At 42.3% G+C, this 16,362-nt stretch overlaps 1 protein-coding gene across 1 annotated transcript in view; it reads right to left on the bottom strand.

Annotated features, from left to right (window-relative positions):
- Positions 1-203: 203 nt before the first annotated feature.
- The window catches only part of ext1b (exostosin glycosyltransferase 1b), a 137,382-nt gene continuing 121,223 nt past the window's right edge, over positions 204-16,362 (bottom strand). The window contains exons 8-11 of the mRNA XM_069680964.1: positions 7,846-7,935; positions 4,863-5,023; positions 3,143-3,314; positions 204-1,395 (exon numbers count right to left, since the gene is read on the bottom strand). Of these exons, the coding sequence (XP_069537065.1) occupies positions 1,210-1,395; positions 3,143-3,314; positions 4,863-5,023; positions 7,846-7,935 (609 nt within the window). The 3' untranslated portion in view covers positions 204-1,209. The remainder of the gene's footprint in view (positions 1,396-3,142; positions 3,315-4,862; positions 5,024-7,845; positions 7,936-16,362) is intronic.

Raw genomic sequence — 16,362 nt, forward strand, 5'->3', positions numbered from 1 at the left:
CGCTACGGTCGGAAATTTGATCCCATTTCCCCCCTTTAAGGAAACGGCGAAACGAGTTTGGGTTAGAATGCAACGTTCTGCTCCATTTCATCCAGAAATGTTCATTTTGCTCATTCCAACGGGGGGAAATGTACTCTGCTTGAGCTTATGGTTGGATGAGCCAACTTTTCAAGGCTCTGTACACACAACACGCACACACACACACACACACGCGGAAGTACGGAGAGTTTGAAGAGGGAAATAAAAGATGATGAAAGTAAGTGGAGGAAAAAAAACAGATGAGAAAAGTACAACTGCTCGGGCGAGTGTGAGAGGGAAGATGGGATATGAGACGCGATGTTTTTCTAACTTATCTGAGTGATAACAGGAAAGCAGATAGACCGTTATAAAAGCAATATCAGCGCATGAAGGAATGAGCCGAGGAGAGGACAGACGGGATGTTTCCAGGCTCGATGATGTGTGTCGATAGCTGGAATCAGGAAATAATGTCTGCTTTGCTATAAAAACCTGCAACAACAGCTCGGGCTCTGCTGTTCACCTTCTCCGCCTTGAGACTGACAACATTAAACCGATGACGCTCTGATTCCAAACCTCTCAGAGAGGAGAAATCGTCACCGGTGATATCAGAGAGCTGATTTGTACAGAAATCAAATCAACTTAAAGAAAGAGGCCTATAAAGCTGGGTTTGGTAGTGAGTCCCGTATTACGTCCTGATGCAGACCGGGGAGGGTTACAAGGGCCGACCAGTAGGATTCATGGTGGGTGGGGTTGCCAGGTTTGCAATCACCTTCCCTCTTCTACCATCCTGCACATGTGCCGAGAGAGCAGGAGAGTCAATGTCGTCCGTGTTCACGTTGTACAAAAAAATATTCTATCCAAGAGTTCTGGTCGTCAGTAGTGTGTGCTGCGTGTTTGCACATTTGCAAAACATACAGAACTGTTTGGCATGTCCATCAGTTTGTGTACTCCTCTTTGTCTGTCTGTGTTTGCGGTTTTTGTTTGTGTTTTTTCGTATCCAAACGCCATCTGCTTGTTTCCTGTTCATCCGATTCCCGCGCTGTGGTCATTGGCAATGTGCTGAGTGGAAGACAGAGCTGTGTCGCTCCCCGTCCATCCTGCTGCAGTCCTACCGCTCCTCCTGCTCTCCACTGAGTCTCTCTCTCGCGCCTCCCCCTGCGTGGGGTCTCCCCCCGGGGGGCGCCGGTCCTGTCAGAGCCTCTCGATGTCCCTGTATTTCTTGCGGAGGATGGAGACCTGGTCTTTGAACAGGACCGGGTCCAGTCTCATCTGGGAGTGGACTAGCGGCATGGCGCCAAACCAGCTGGCGAACTTGTTCATGCAGGTCTGCCGCTGGGCAAAGTGGTCCGGATCGGCCCAGCGAGAAGCCCTCGAAGACTGGAGGAGAGGAGAGAAGATAAACAAAGATTTACTACGACTATTTATCACTTTGATCCAGTGTTGTAAATAATTAAAGCTTCAGATCAGTGATTCCTAACCACAGGGAGTACTTCTAAAGATTTCTTCAGGGTACGTGGAAAGATTGTTGAATGGCTGCGATAGTAAGAAAATGTGCAACTCAGATCTTATATATACAAAAAAATGTGTTTATGAGGAAGATAAAAATCAAAATAGGCATTCAATCAGGTGTTAGGCAGATAACATGTGCCTGTAACCGGTAACCTCAAAAGTTGACCAATTAGCTAAAATAGTTCATTAGCTGAAATGATGGAAAAACTGCTAATATAATTAATTAATGCACGGTCACGGGTAAAGTGTTTAAATAATGTGCTAAATAGAAGAAAAGTGATGTGAAAACAGTTGAAATGATCAGCTGAAAGTGATGGATAAACAGCTGATACAGTCAGCCAAATTAGTATTTTGTTAAAGCTGCTGTGAGGAACTTTCAGTTTGTTTTGTTTTTGGCGCCCCCTGTGGACAAAGCCGTACCTCTTTTCTCTTTGCTGATTTTGTCCTGCACATGTTTAAGTGGTGGTTTTTAACAAAAAATCTCAAAGGCAGCGTGCAGTTAGTCGCTTCGTCTGACACCTACCCCCCCGCCAGCAGTTTCAGCCATTAAAAATAACTATGTAGAAATAATCAATCTTGTCGCTGATGGTCTGGTTTGTGTTTGTAGCTCATATAGAGGTGTCAGAATTAATTTCAGTCTGTTTCACAACCAGTGAAAAACTCCTCCCAGGAGCTTTAAAGTAGTGGATAAACAGATGACATAAAATAATTGGCTGAAGGGAAAAAATGTTGAACTAAGCAGCCAAAACTAAGAACAAACAGGTGTAATTGTTAGCCAAGTTTATATGCTAACGGTGTGAGTAATTTGCTCAAACGTTGGCTGAAAATCAACCTAAACATTGTCAATTTAATTGTATGAAAAATATTCTAACAATGCCCAGTATGTTGCACTACTGTTAAAACACTAAAAAAATACATTATGAACTTTCTCAGAAGGTGCAGGTATTGTCAATGGAGAGACTTGAGCTTATCTAGAGGTCGTGTTGGAGTTTGCAAAATAAAAACTACTTATTATTGGAGATAATGAAACATTTTCATGACATGAAGAAGACTGACAATAACAATTATCGGCTTTCTTTCTTTAATCAAAGGAACAACTCAGACACTGTGACAAGAGAAAACCATTACAGGCTGTCCCCTGACTTTAACGTTTCTCCATAAATCATCAGCTGGATCTGACTCCGTGTTTGGCACACTGCAGCGCGACTACAAACTATGACGTCAGCTATCAGAACCGCCACGGCTCCTCTCTGCGCTTTTGTTTCTCCGCTGTAAGTGACTTGTCCTGTTTACCCCTGGGTCGCTCCCAAGAACTTAAAGCAAATAATTCATGCTGCTTGTAACGCAGCGAGAGCCTCCACACACAGACGCACACAATGGGAAGAAAACAACACTGGCTTTGGCATGAATCACGATTTAAAAGGAAGACGAAATCAAAGTGGATTATACAATACGTCTGTTTCAACTCCAAGGTCGTTATCGTATCTTTAATTACTTTTTCTTTGATGAGACAAATTCTCTCAACAGCTGCTGTCTTCTTCTGGCGCAACTGTGCCTTGAAAAAGCACTAATGAGTCATCTAAGTATCAAAGTTTGACGAGAAGGTCACGCCTACCTGTCCCATCATTGTCTCCTTGTACTGTTTCTTCTGTGTGACCTTGATGGGCGGCAGCTTGGTGACAGCAGAGACCAGGAAGTTCATCAGGATGTCCTCGCAGTTGGCCAGCTGGTCCACCATGCTCTTCAGACTCGTGGGTAAGTAGTTGGTGTACAGGTGGTGGTAATACCTGCAGGAGAGGATCGAAATGAGTCGGGATTTGTAGAGGGAGCTCGTGTGGTTGAGTCAGACAGACAGCAAGTTAAATAAATTAAATGTGTCTTTCGAACGCCAGCCTTGAAACTTTTAGAGAGAAAATCACCTGAGAGAGCTGAATGTGCTTTTAAAGAAATTGCATGTTCAAACAGTAATAAGGGTTTTTTAAATTATGCATGGATCACAGCGTGAAAACAATATGAAATAATCAAAGGGGTCTCTTGGAGAGTTGTACCTTCAGAGAATTATGCCCCGAAAACTGCAGCTCTCCTCAACTTTACAGAGCCGTATCGCGAGTTACAGCTAATCGTTTAGCTCTGAAACTTTACAACTTGTAAAGTTTACAACTGTGGTTCACTGTCACCACTTTCAAAAAAATGTCCTGCTTAACTTCTGAAAGACAAAATCTGAAACTAGCTGAACAAAGTGGAGCATTAAGCAGCTTATAAGCAAAATACTGCCCTTTTGAGTTGGTGGAGACCAAAGACAGAGCTAAAAGAGATTTAATATTGGTCACGCATACGCCAAACGGACATCTAAGGTTGACTTTGAGATGGACAACTCACAATGAATGATAATGTAGCATGGTAACAGATGATTCAAACACATTTTGTGTGTATTCGTGGCCAAGATTTCAAACAAATGTGAAACACTTATTTTGACAGAAAATGAAGCAGAAGAAGGTTTATTTTCAGGTACAGACGTTTGTATCGCCTCTTTTTGAAACGTTGTCTGCACATCTCTGATTAAAAATGATGTGGTGTCAATTCATCTGAACTGAACACATCTGAATGAAGATAAATGAACAAGCCGAAATACTTTCAGCTTTAGAGGCTGTGTCTGCTCACAAACTTTGAAAAGATTGTTTTTGGAGAAACAGCTGAAGTAATCAATCACTTTCAGACTTTTGAACATTTCCTAAGAGTAGCGTATGTCACAAATAACTTCATTAAAATGCACCACAAATTTGAGACTCCTTCAAGTTAAAGGTTAGAGCCTCGGGGTAGCAGTCTGAATTCATCAACAGTCTTGATTGCTTAAGTTCCTGGAAGGATTGAACGTCTGACTTATTGAAAGTGATTAAACGTTCAGCTGCAGTGATTGGCTGACTTCAGCTTAATGGACTGCTCCCATCACAGCTGAGTGAAGCCATATTAAAGCTGACAGGGCTGTAGTAACACTGAACGCAGGAGCTATGTTTCGCTGTGTAGCAGACAAATTGACATTTTTTTGGATTAAACATAACCAGTGTCAAAACACTGGTTTCCTGAGGCTGTGCTACACTGAACATCACACCTCCTTTCATAATCTACAGATCACTGCATCAAAGTGTTGAATCAAAAGAAAGACAACTGAACACTGGAGAGCAGAGTCGAGCAAAGCTGTGATCCCTGCGTAACAGAAGGGGAAGAGAACAGAAGTAAGGAGCATGAAAAAAAACAGCAGAGCAGAGGGAAACACTGGTAACGCTCACATTGAGGTAAACAGCTGTACTTTTATACATCAGAAGGTTGTACTGTACCTGTGGTAGATGGCGGCCCCAGTGAGCACCATCGAGTAATCGTTGGTCCATTTGGATGTGTAGCCCCAGCGCTCCTTGTTGCTGTCCCAGAAGTGGCTGCGAGCAGGATAACCTACGATCCGCTCCGGAAAACTCTGCCAGACTGTGAAAGCAAAGTCCACCTGGACAGAGAAACACAGATTCAAACATATTACGATAAGAAACACAATACTTAGAGGATGTAATAAAGGCACAAAGGATACCACTCCTTTTTTAAATAAGTTATATGAACCGAAAATCAATTATTGCACATTTTGGGATGCCAGGCCACTGTTTACTTCATATATTTAGCTAACTACTTCAACTGTAAACTCATTACTTTTAGCTAACTATTACTCATTACTTTTAGCTAACTATTACTCATTTATTTTAGCTTACTATTTCAACTGTATATTTGTCACCTAGCTTACTTTTTCAGCTGTACACTCATTATTTTTAGCTAGCTATTTCAACTGTTCACTAAATACTTTAGCCTAACTTTTTAAACTGTTGAAATAGTTAGCGCAAAGTAATACGTTTGTAGTTTAAATAGTTAGCTTATAGTAACAGATAAACAGTTTAAAAAGTTAGGCTAAAGTATTTAGTGAACAGTTGAAATAGCTAGCTAAAAATAATGAGTGTACAGTTGAAAAAGCTAGCTAGAAGTGACAAATTGTTGAAATAGTTAGCGCAAAGTAATACGTTTGTAGTTGAAATAGTTAGCTTATAGTAACAGATAAAGAACTTGTCACTTCTAACTAACTTTTTCAACTGTACACTCATTATTTTAAGCTAGCTATTTCAACTGTATTACTTTCAGATTACTAATTGAACTTTTACTTTTTACTTTAAGCTAACTATTACACCTGTTTGTTACCGGTACTTTTAGCTAACTATTTCAACTGTATATATGTCACCTAGCTAACTTTTTCAGCTGTACACTCATTATTTTAAGCTAGCTATTTCAACTGTTCACTAAATACTTTAACCTAACTATTTAAACTGTTTATCTGTGACTATAAGCTAACTATTTCAACTATAAACGTATTACTTTGCGCTAACTATTTCAACAACTTGTCACTTCTAGCTAACTTTTTCAACTGTACACTCATTATTTTTTAGCGAGCTATTTCAACTGCATTACTTTCAGATTACTACTTAAACTTTTACTTATAACTTATAACTATTACACCTGTTTATTACCGGTACTTTTAGCTTACTATTTCAACTGTACTCTGATGACTTAAAGGTAACAATTTCAACTATTTATTGATTACTTCAAGCTTGCAATTTCATCTGGATTTTTCTGTCTAAGCATTTCTTTTTTGAAAATTTGAAACTGTGAGGAAATGTCATTTTGTGCATACATTTTTTTCAGCCCTTGTCGACAAAGCAGTCTGTGGTTTTTCTTTGCTGATCTTGTTTTGTGCATAAATCATCGTCTTGATCAGAATCCAACACTGTGGCAGCGGTGACAGTGACAATAACTTTATAGAAATAGTCAATCTTCTAGCTGATGGTCTGCTTTCCTTTTGTACTTCATATAGTATCAGAGTTAAAAACTCTTCTCAGTGGGTTTAAATTTAGCTGAGATTTCTTAAAAACTGTATCTTCTCACAGTATATATTGTGTGAGCCAAACAGGGATATAAAGAGACTAGAGGGAGAACTAACAAAGGAAGTGCACAATCAAACACGCCATAGTAAAAATACAACAGAGGCAAAAGCTCATCAAACACAAAGCAGTCTTTCCTAAGCAGCTGCCTGCAGCAAACTTCTGTGGCTGCGTTCAAAGCATTCAATCAAATAATTAGAGAAGAACATCAAAAAGGCCTCCGCAAACAGCTCGCTCTACATTACACCACATATTAACACATTATACTACACTGAGAGAGTGCTTATATTAACGAATACTGTCAAAATCCACCATTAAACACAGTGGAGTTCATTTTTATCTCCTCTTCCTGGCAGAATGCATGCATTTAAATACGTCCCGAAGGAAAAGAAGAGCTCCGACTTCCTTTTTGTTTAGCTATCCATGGAAGAGAAACGTAATTTAATAACACAGTAATGAGGAAAACATATTTAGATTGTTGAGGCAGTATGTTTGGGAAACAAGCAGGGAAAGAGGGCACCATAAAAAAACATCTTTCAAAGACCTGGACGATGGCTTGTATTTTATTTTGAAGGCCAACTTTCCTGCTCACCACTTCATGTACGGGTGGAAGAGAGCCGAGGAAAAGGAACAAATTAAAATTTTTATTTGGGGAAACTGTTGATGAACAAGCTATGGTTAATTCGCCTTGATATATTTTTAAACTTTCACTAGCTTCGATTGTTCCCTGGACTCTAAAATGTATTGTTTGTGTTCGTGATCCAACCCGTCTTCATGGGAGAAGCTCGGGTCGATTAGTGTTTTGGGGGCAGGATTTTCCCTTCGGTGCCAGCTCTGCCTTGCCATCTTGATCCTCCGCACAAACAGCCTTTATGAGATCTAATTCTACACTGTTCAAAGCAGCATCTGGCTTCCCATGGTGCCGCGCCAAAACGTGTCCCCGGGAAAAAAACAGGAACAGCCCTGACAGCATGTGGAACAAAAATTCCCCCAAACATGGTTTCTCTCGGGTAGGGGATTTCAGGAGGTACAGTGTGATTACAAGGCTAAAAACATGAGACAGAAGAGGAGAAAGGGACAGAAATAAAGGCAGAGAAAGAAACTCAGACGAGAAAGGGGAAACAGTAACGCACTGGGAGTAAAAGTTAGAGTAGTTTAAGCGATTTCAAAACCGAGCTACAGAGCGATAACTCGAAAACACCAGGGACAGACGGAACCAGAGATAAAAAATGGAGAGAAAATGCAATCAGAGAGTTTCATCTGGGACATGGAGAGACTTTGTTTTGTCTCGAGAGGACGAGACAGAGGAGAGGGAGACTGAGGGAAGACAGGTTTTATTCTATTAAGATACCTCTGTGGTGGACAGCACTGTGTCTTCATCCAGGCTGAGGACGGCGTCGGTCACTATGGTCTCGTAGGGCAAGAAGCGACTGCTCATCACCTGCGGAGGGAAACACAGAGAAGAAAGGGTTAAACTACATCGCTAGGATTAGACGAGTCAGATTCCCCTCTTTGAATGGAATTAATTTATGACCATTTGGTTGCCTGGAACAAACTAAAAATCAGATGATGAGGAGAAAAGAAAGGGGAACAACCTGTACCGCCGGAGGACTTGTACAGGTTGTTCCCTTCCTCATTTTTGCAAACTAACAATGTGGAGGTGTTTATTCACACAGATGACAGCTTCCAATAAATGTTTCAATGGAAATATCAAAACATCCACATCAACCCTAATCACTGTAGGTTGTTTTGTTCCAAGTGTATGGGATATTTCATCCAACATCTGGGAATGGGTTCTTTGTTGGCGGTGAAATCCTTGTTTTAATTTTGCTTTTAAGAACTCAACTGAAGGGCTGGACAGCGTTTCAAAATAAGTATATACATCCATCCACGTTCTGATGCGTATGCAGTTTCAGTTCGGGTTGGCAGCAGCCTTAGCAGGGTCGCCGAGAAGAAACTATCCCTTCTCCAGGAGGTTCCCACGCCTTTTCCTGGCAGGATGGGATCCTGCATGTAATCCTCCAGCATGTCTAAAGAGGCATCAGAATCAGATGCCCAAACCGCCGTCACAAGACACCACAAGATTCATCTTTAGATGCCGAGGGGAAGCGATTCTTATATGTAAAATCATGCTATAAATATTCCTTATGGCCACGAGGGGGCAGCAGAAACAAGTGAACACAACACTGACATTATTATCTTTAGCGTTGTAATTGAAAACAGAGCAACATTACAGAAGCAATAAAATGTTTGTCCATCAAATACGGTCATTATGAACTTTCTTAGCTCTGTTTTGGTCTCCACCAGCTCTTATGGGATACATCTGTTGAGCTGCTAAATGCTCCAAACTGTTCACCGTCTGCTGTTTCAAAGCAGATTAAGATGAAGTTGTGGTTTAAACTTTTTATTCTTTTGAAACTTGAGTTCATGCAATAAATGTTTTGCGCTTTTTGTTTTGCTCCTTTTTTATTTGTCCGTTTATTTCGCTTGTTTTGGAATATTACAAGCAGTGATTTTTAAGATACGATGCTGTAATTTTAATGATTGAACTATTAGGGCCCGTGTCCACTAATGGTGTTTTTCTTACACTGGCAGCGCCCACATCCTCAATCGGTGCTTACTGTTGCTAGGATACGAAAGTTGCATAGCAGGACTTTTGCTTCCCTTGGGAGTAACTGTTTCAAATTGATCTTAATACTTAATATTAGCTCTTATTAAATTTTACAAAGAAAACAAAAACAATGGAAAGGAATCGTGTGCTGGCTTTTGCAGCGGTACTAGACAAGGAAATTGTACCCTTGAAAACACGAAAGGACCGGCTTCTCCTCCGCCATTGTTGACAAAGTTGATATCTTAGGTACCTCCCCTTTTGATTTTGATTGGTCGGTGAGGGAGAAGTGACATTGGCGAACGCGGCCAAAAGTTGAACTATTTTCAACAGAGCGCACTTTGAGCGCAGCGACAAGAACATCTGACGCTGGGGGCGATTTTGCGCTGAGGACGCTGAGCGCTGAAAAAGCTGAACTGCGCTGGTTTTGTTTAAAAAAATAGCCACTGCTGGGCACCAAAAATGCCCATAAAGGCTTTCGAGAAATTAGCTTCAGCTATATACACAGATACAATACTGTTCCTGCAACTGTCCTTCCCCTTACAAATAAACACATAAACCAAACTCAACTTATTTTGGCCAAAACTGAAACTATGAGAGAGAATCAAAAACGTTTGGAGGCCAGAAAAACCAAAACAAGGAGCTGAAAGACGCTGCCGCTCCATGGAGCTGAGATAAACTGCGCTGTCTGCTCATAATCCCGTGTGGCTTCATCACCACATACGACCACTTCCACATACGAGTCATGTGATCGATTGCTAATATAAAAAGATTGATTACAGCCGCTGTAAGAATGAGCCCAACCACTCTGACATCTAGTTCCCCGAGATCCACTGAGCTTCACCTTGTGATAAATTTCAGAATAAAAGCTCTTTTTGCTTCCAATATCTACGGCATACATTTTTAATGATTCCTTACAAATTCATGGGATTCAGGGGAGACAACAAGCCACGGCGTCAACAAACAGCAGCACACAGAGAAGAGGAGAAAATCCAATATCCTGTGCTTTACTGCACGCTGCTGCCCATTGTTTCCAACAGTGACAGAGTGCTGATACAAGTTTCCATTACTGCTGCAGGCTCGTCTTTCTCTTTTAAATCAATAAGAACACATAAAGGCAGCCGGAGACGTACAGCCTGAGTCATACGTCCTACATAAGGCACAAATTTACCTCTCCTGTGTGCCATTTTTCAAAGCGAAATATGTATATTTAATGGCGAATGAATCCGAACTGCACAACACTTGGCGGTCCTTGAATATTTACTGGAAGCAGGAAGAGAGAGATGGTTGCCCGGGCCCCGGTGGGTGGATTTAAAGATCAGCATCTTGAGGATATTTAGACGGGAAGTCTTTGGTCTGATGCTGTGAAGAAAAGTGCTCGCATGAGAAAACGGCGAGGAAGAGGAGTGTGTGTATTGTAAACTGGATGTGTGCTCCAACTCAAACAAACCTCCCACACAAACAAGAAACAGCTCACGAATGCAGCGCTGTAATGGCAGACGCACAAACACATCCAGATACACAGTAACAGGCTGAAAAGCGTGTTATTCAGTTATTCAGCGCGGCTCTGAAGGTCAGGCCTCTGTGAGAACACTTTTGAAACACCACCTGCACTGAAAAGCCATTACATTTACATTTAAGAGTAGTCGGTGTTGACCTCTTTTCTCTATAAACACCTGGTATTATGTGACTGCTGCGCTCCAGCAGAGCGACCTCACTCTCTGCAGGTCGTCATCACTCCTACAGCCGGGGGCAGAAAGCAACACGGAGGAGAAAAGCGAGAATGCACGGGCTTTCTGTCAAACTGTGCGAAGCCTGTTATCCACTGATTGCTTTTATTATCAGCCGACCGCTTAGTGGAGAACATGTCATAGAATTATTGAAAAATGGCCATCACAAGTGCACTATAGAGGGCGGTGTCTTTAAATTGCTTTTTTAATACAACAAACGGCCCCACAAGTCAAAGATTATTATTTAAAGGTTTAACCTCAAACTTTTTCATTTAAATAAATGTCTGTTAAGTCACCATCTATCGCCGAATGAGGTAACACAATGGTGATCGAGCCTCTGGCCCACTGATGAAAGCCTTTGCATTTGCAGAATATCGTATTTTTATGGACCGGGAAAAAATCACAAGCGGCGCCCAGTTAGTGACACGTTTTCCATCACCCAGCAGTGGTTGGTCTGCCAGAGAGGGTAGGCGGAGCTAAGCGGCTGCACTTCCAGTTTCTGTAAGCATTGCGAGGAAACGGTGATCTACTATGGCTGAACAAACAAAGAAAAGATGGATGACTACAGATACAACTTCAACAATAAGAGAAAATCCAAAGAAAAAGGAAAATTTGTTAGAACCATGACAAAGAGAGCCAGCCGTAGTCGTCTGGTTAAATTGGGAAACAGTGCTACCAGATGTACGATAACGTCATATTATCGTATTTGTACGATAATTTTGCTCTCTGTACGATGGACGATCAATAATGCAATAAAACGATAATTTTGCCCTTTCAAAGAAACCCACAATAACAGTACAGCGATGCATCTGTCACTCATTGCATCTCTGCGTGAGCGCGGCTAGCAAGCAGCTTCCCCGAATGTTCGAGTATTTATGCAGGGACGTGTTTGGCTATTTCAAAAGCCGCATCGAGCGTCTGGCACAGCTACAAGAGTTTCAGGAGTTCTGTCATGTTGAGCTTCATGAACTTCTTAAGCCATCACAGACCCGCTGGCTCTCTCTGCACCAAGTTGTCAAGCAATGTGCACACAGTGGGACGCTCCGAGGCTTTTCTTCACCAACCAGTGTAGATATGGTGCTTTTATTTTGAAGGGTAATAACGGAAGGAACGATTGTGTACAAAGGACGGGACCTCTGTGTTGTTACACTAATATGTACGATTGTTTTTGGTATAATACGATCATTTTAAAGCTGCAGTACGATAATAAGGTATTTTCAGGCTGCCAACACTGTTGGGAAGTCTGCTCCCGTAATTACTGATTATCGCAGGTGGCCGGCGCTCAAGAGCACGAAACTGAAACATTCGAGATTGTATCTTTAACGTTTCCATAAAGCATCAAAGGAGTGAAGTCACACATGAGACCAGGACATCGGCCACTGACTGAATTGAATAAGCATCCCTGAATTTAATCCCTTTGACGTCAAACTGACAAAAAGGTTTTTTAGAATTTCATGACTTTTATAGGTCCGTGACATTGTGCCAGGATTAAAAGCTTCTTCTGCATGTTATTTCCTGTGCAGCTGTTCATCAAGTTGTGTTCAGACCAAAAGTAATGAAACATTCACCTCAAATGTCTCGAGTCTGACTGTAGATCATCTGTGTTCAATCGCGTTGGTTCAACATGACCCAGGAATGTGCTGGTTAACTAAACCTCCCCCTCCTCCTCCTCCTCCTCCTCCTCCCTCCTTCTCCGGGAACTGTGTGTGGATGAACTTCCTGCAGCTACGAGCTAATGTAGTCAGACCCGTGCCCAGTTTGAGGTCCTGTTTGCTGGCCAAGGCTCGACTCGGCTCGGCACACTGATTTCTCGGATGGAAACCGACTTCCTGTTGTCAGCTTCTGCTGCGGAGCGCCCGTCTATCTGTCTCTGGTTATCTACAGTTTATAGCACAAGCACTTTACTATTTATTCAATGTTATACACAACTGTTTTTAGCATGTTTGTAGCATGTTTGTTTTGTTTTAATATCGCTGTTTTGCCTGCCTTCCGTTGTTCTTATAACAACGGCAGTAAAGATGTTTGTGAGCATGTCTGTGTGCTGTCCTGTGGACCGTGTTGTGAGGTGTCCAGTAACTGTACAATATGTTTTTTTTAAGTACCTGCCTTTGGACTACGGATGAAATGTAGCTATTGTGCTAATTCCGGCATATTTACTTTGAAGCGTAGGTAGTAGGTCCATCCATCCATCCATCCATGTATGTTTAGCTGTAACACCGGGGACACACCGGACGAGGAAGAACTGCAAAGCGCAGCGCAACGAAAATTGTGCGCGAGCCGGAGCACTTCCGTTCACACTAGATGCGCATTTCTCCGCGCTGGTCGACAAGCACCTCTGCTCCTCAGCTGTCGTTTACTCACATTTAGAGCTGTTTTTTCATCATGCTCTCTCTCTCTTGCTCTCTATCTCTGTTTGCAGGTGTGTTTTGACACCCCGCCCGCACCCCCTATAGCCAGTCCACTTTGTGTCTCTCTCTTTCTTGTGTGTGTGTGTGTGTGCGTGCGTGCGTGTATCTTCATCTCTCTCGCGCTCTGTTTAGATACTGACAAATATATAAAAGCACACAAATATAACATCGCATTTGTCAATCGCAGTGTTTTATTTTGAAAATTGACCGGATTCTCTCGTTGTTTCATGTGTGACTTCCTGCCAGGATTGAGGTGATCGCTCGCAGCTCGCGCACAAAATAGACCAGACGCCGAAACAATCGCTGCAGGGCGCGAGCCGTGTCTGGTGTGAACAACACAATCGGTTAAATGGGCGTCGAAAGGAAACTGGCGCTTCCTCGTCCAGTGTGTCCCCGGCGTAACAAGCAAGTCACACAGCGGCTACAATCTGGCCAATCTGGCCTACTACAGCGATATCAATCCAAAATAACCAGATTTTCTGTGACTTAATGGACGCAGAAATAAATACTGTACATAAGATATAAATAAATAACCTGTCGATTGTAAAACCATAAACTAAATAGGCGACAAATAAGAATTACATTTTGTTTTAAGGACTGAAATTGGGATTCTTTTTCAGAACTGCTTCTGAGCCGTTAACGCAGCTTAAAATGAAGCTTTAAACACGGACCTCCAGCTTCATCTCACATATGCATCTCTCTGTTTCCCTCCCCCACAGTCTCAGATAAGTGAGCTTTGACAGCGCTGTTGGTTTTTTATGTCAGCAGTCAAGTGCCCTCTACTTCTCCAATCTCCCAAAACCCTCCAGACTCAACAACAGCCGGCTGAAAGTTCTGACTGCTGCTCATATTCAAACAGGACGGAGGAGCCGAGGTGTTTGAGTGACGGTTTTTATTTACAGACGAAGAAAAAGGAGAGAAAATTAGAGCCGAGAGGAAAGAGGAGGCGGTACAGACCTCTCATTTCTAGTGTCATCATTACTGCTGTAATTTCCTGCGGGCATAAAGAGAGAAAACACAAACAATCCTGTTTCCTGCGCTGCTTGTGTTTCAGGAGAAAGTGTCAGAGAGAATACCAACGAAGAAGAAGAGCTGGAGAGAGAAGAAGAAAGCAGACTGAAGAGGGAGAAAGTGACAGCGACTAAAAACAGCAAAAAAGGATAAAAAACAAAGAGGATGAGCGGCTGGTTTTTGCATCCCCCCGATGGTTTGTAATGTTAGAAGTGCGACATATTAGCCCGGGGCTTCCTGCTGCTCTCCAGGAATGTGAGCTCTTACAGCAGGAATCTGCCTGCAGCACTTCACCTCCTCTCTAAAGGACAGCAGCCGAGGAGAGGCAGCGAAAGGAGAGGGGAGGACCACCAGAGTGTGTAAACCATATTAAAGCGCTGCTGAGATTCTCACACGGCTTAAATCAACAGTCATAAAGCAGCTTTTTGGGCCGCCGTGCCGGAGAGACGGAGAGGAGGACAGAGGGAGGAAAAGAGGGGGATGATGGAGGATGAGAGTGGTGTTATTCTGCGTGTTTCTTATTGTGAACAAATCCCACGAAAAACCAGCATTTGTTCCTCCTGAAGATGTAAATCTTTAAAAACACATTCATTAAAAAACAAAAAAAAAGGCCAGGAAATTTCTTAAGACAAACTTTAACAAACTTTACTCAAGCTGGAGGAAACAGGGAGTTTGTTGGGGACTATTTTCTGCTTCGGATTAAGAGCGACTCAAACGTAAAATTCCAGGTCTGGCTTAAAAAAAAGTCACACACTCAAACATTTAGTTGGACCGCCTTAAGCTTCGATTACTGCACGCATTCGCCGTGGCATCGTATGCAATGTCACAACATTTATTTCCGTCCAGAGCTGCATTAATGTCTCGCCCAAGATCTTGTATTGAGGATGGGAGAGTCGGGCCGCTGCGTAGAGTGCAGCGCATCCCAGAGATGCTCAACGGGGTGAAGGTCTGGACTCTCGTGCTCCCTGAAACGCTCTTTCACAATCTGAGCCCGATGAATCAAAGCAACGAGTCACATCTTTTCCACGACCTCGGGATGTGTCTCCTGACATGGTTGTTTGAGAAACGAGAAGCAACTGCATCAGTTAGGGTTAAATAACTTACAGCTGAAACATTAATCACTGCAGTAATGTTCCAATGGAAGGCTCTTACCTATGTGCTTAGTAAATCCAGGTGGTGACTTTTTTCAGTGTATATTCATCTCCCAATTCATAGAGCCATTAGCCAAAACTTGCGTACTGTAACGGTCAGTGAAAGCAGCACACAAATCATCATCACATGTTGGTACTACTTCTTTTCCTCGCATACTAAGGAAAGACCGAACGCCTCATGCATGTGCGGATGAATATGCAGCTACTTCCCGCAAAAAAATAGATCCCTTTCATGTTAGCAACAGCAGCTAATCGAGGCTAACGTTTACTTATGGGAACAAGCATTTAAAAAGTGCGACGTTAGCGTGACTCGTATTCAGAATCGGACACAAAAAATACTTGAATGTTCCTTTAAGGCTTTTCTGTTTTAGCATTAATGACCTCGCAGCTTTTTAAAAGTGGATTTTCTTCCAGATGTTGTGTTGTGCATGTTTCCTGGTTTTAAAGGAAGGCTAACGCAATTTGAGGCGAGGAGGAGAGGTATGAAATGAGAGAGAAATCAAGGAGGAAGTGAAGGACAGTCAGGGCTAGTTAAGGACACTGATGTTACGTTTCTCTGCATGACTTGGATTTTTAGAAACCTCACAACTGGCGGGTTTTAATTGTTTTTCTTAGACTTGTAGGACCAGAATAAATAATGTAAAGGATTAACCCTTTTCTTTTATCCCGGGCTTTGGATCAGGATTGAGGCCTTCATGTTTCAAAATAAAATGCACAGACAATAAAACAGAGCTTTTGAGTGAATAAATAAGATATTAGACAAGGACACTAATTAGGGAGAGGAGAGTAAATCAAGGATCTTAGTATTTCTAAAAGTCTGGCTATAATCCCGAGAAGAGGGGAGGAAGATGCAGCAAAAAGGAGACGATAAAGGAGGATATAAGAGAGGATCTGTGAGTGAGGGAGGGATGAAAGAGAGAAGGGGCGAGCAAGAAAGTGGCAGAAAAAAGGCGAAAAAGG

This window comes from Semicossyphus pulcher, unplaced genomic scaffold (genome assembly GCF_022749685.1).
Source record: "Semicossyphus pulcher isolate SPU_LCO1_2020_fin unplaced genomic scaffold, fSemPul1.0.p SCAF_5, whole genome shotgun sequence".
Taxonomy (NCBI): Eukaryota; Metazoa; Chordata; class Actinopteri; order Labriformes; family Labridae; genus Semicossyphus; species Semicossyphus pulcher.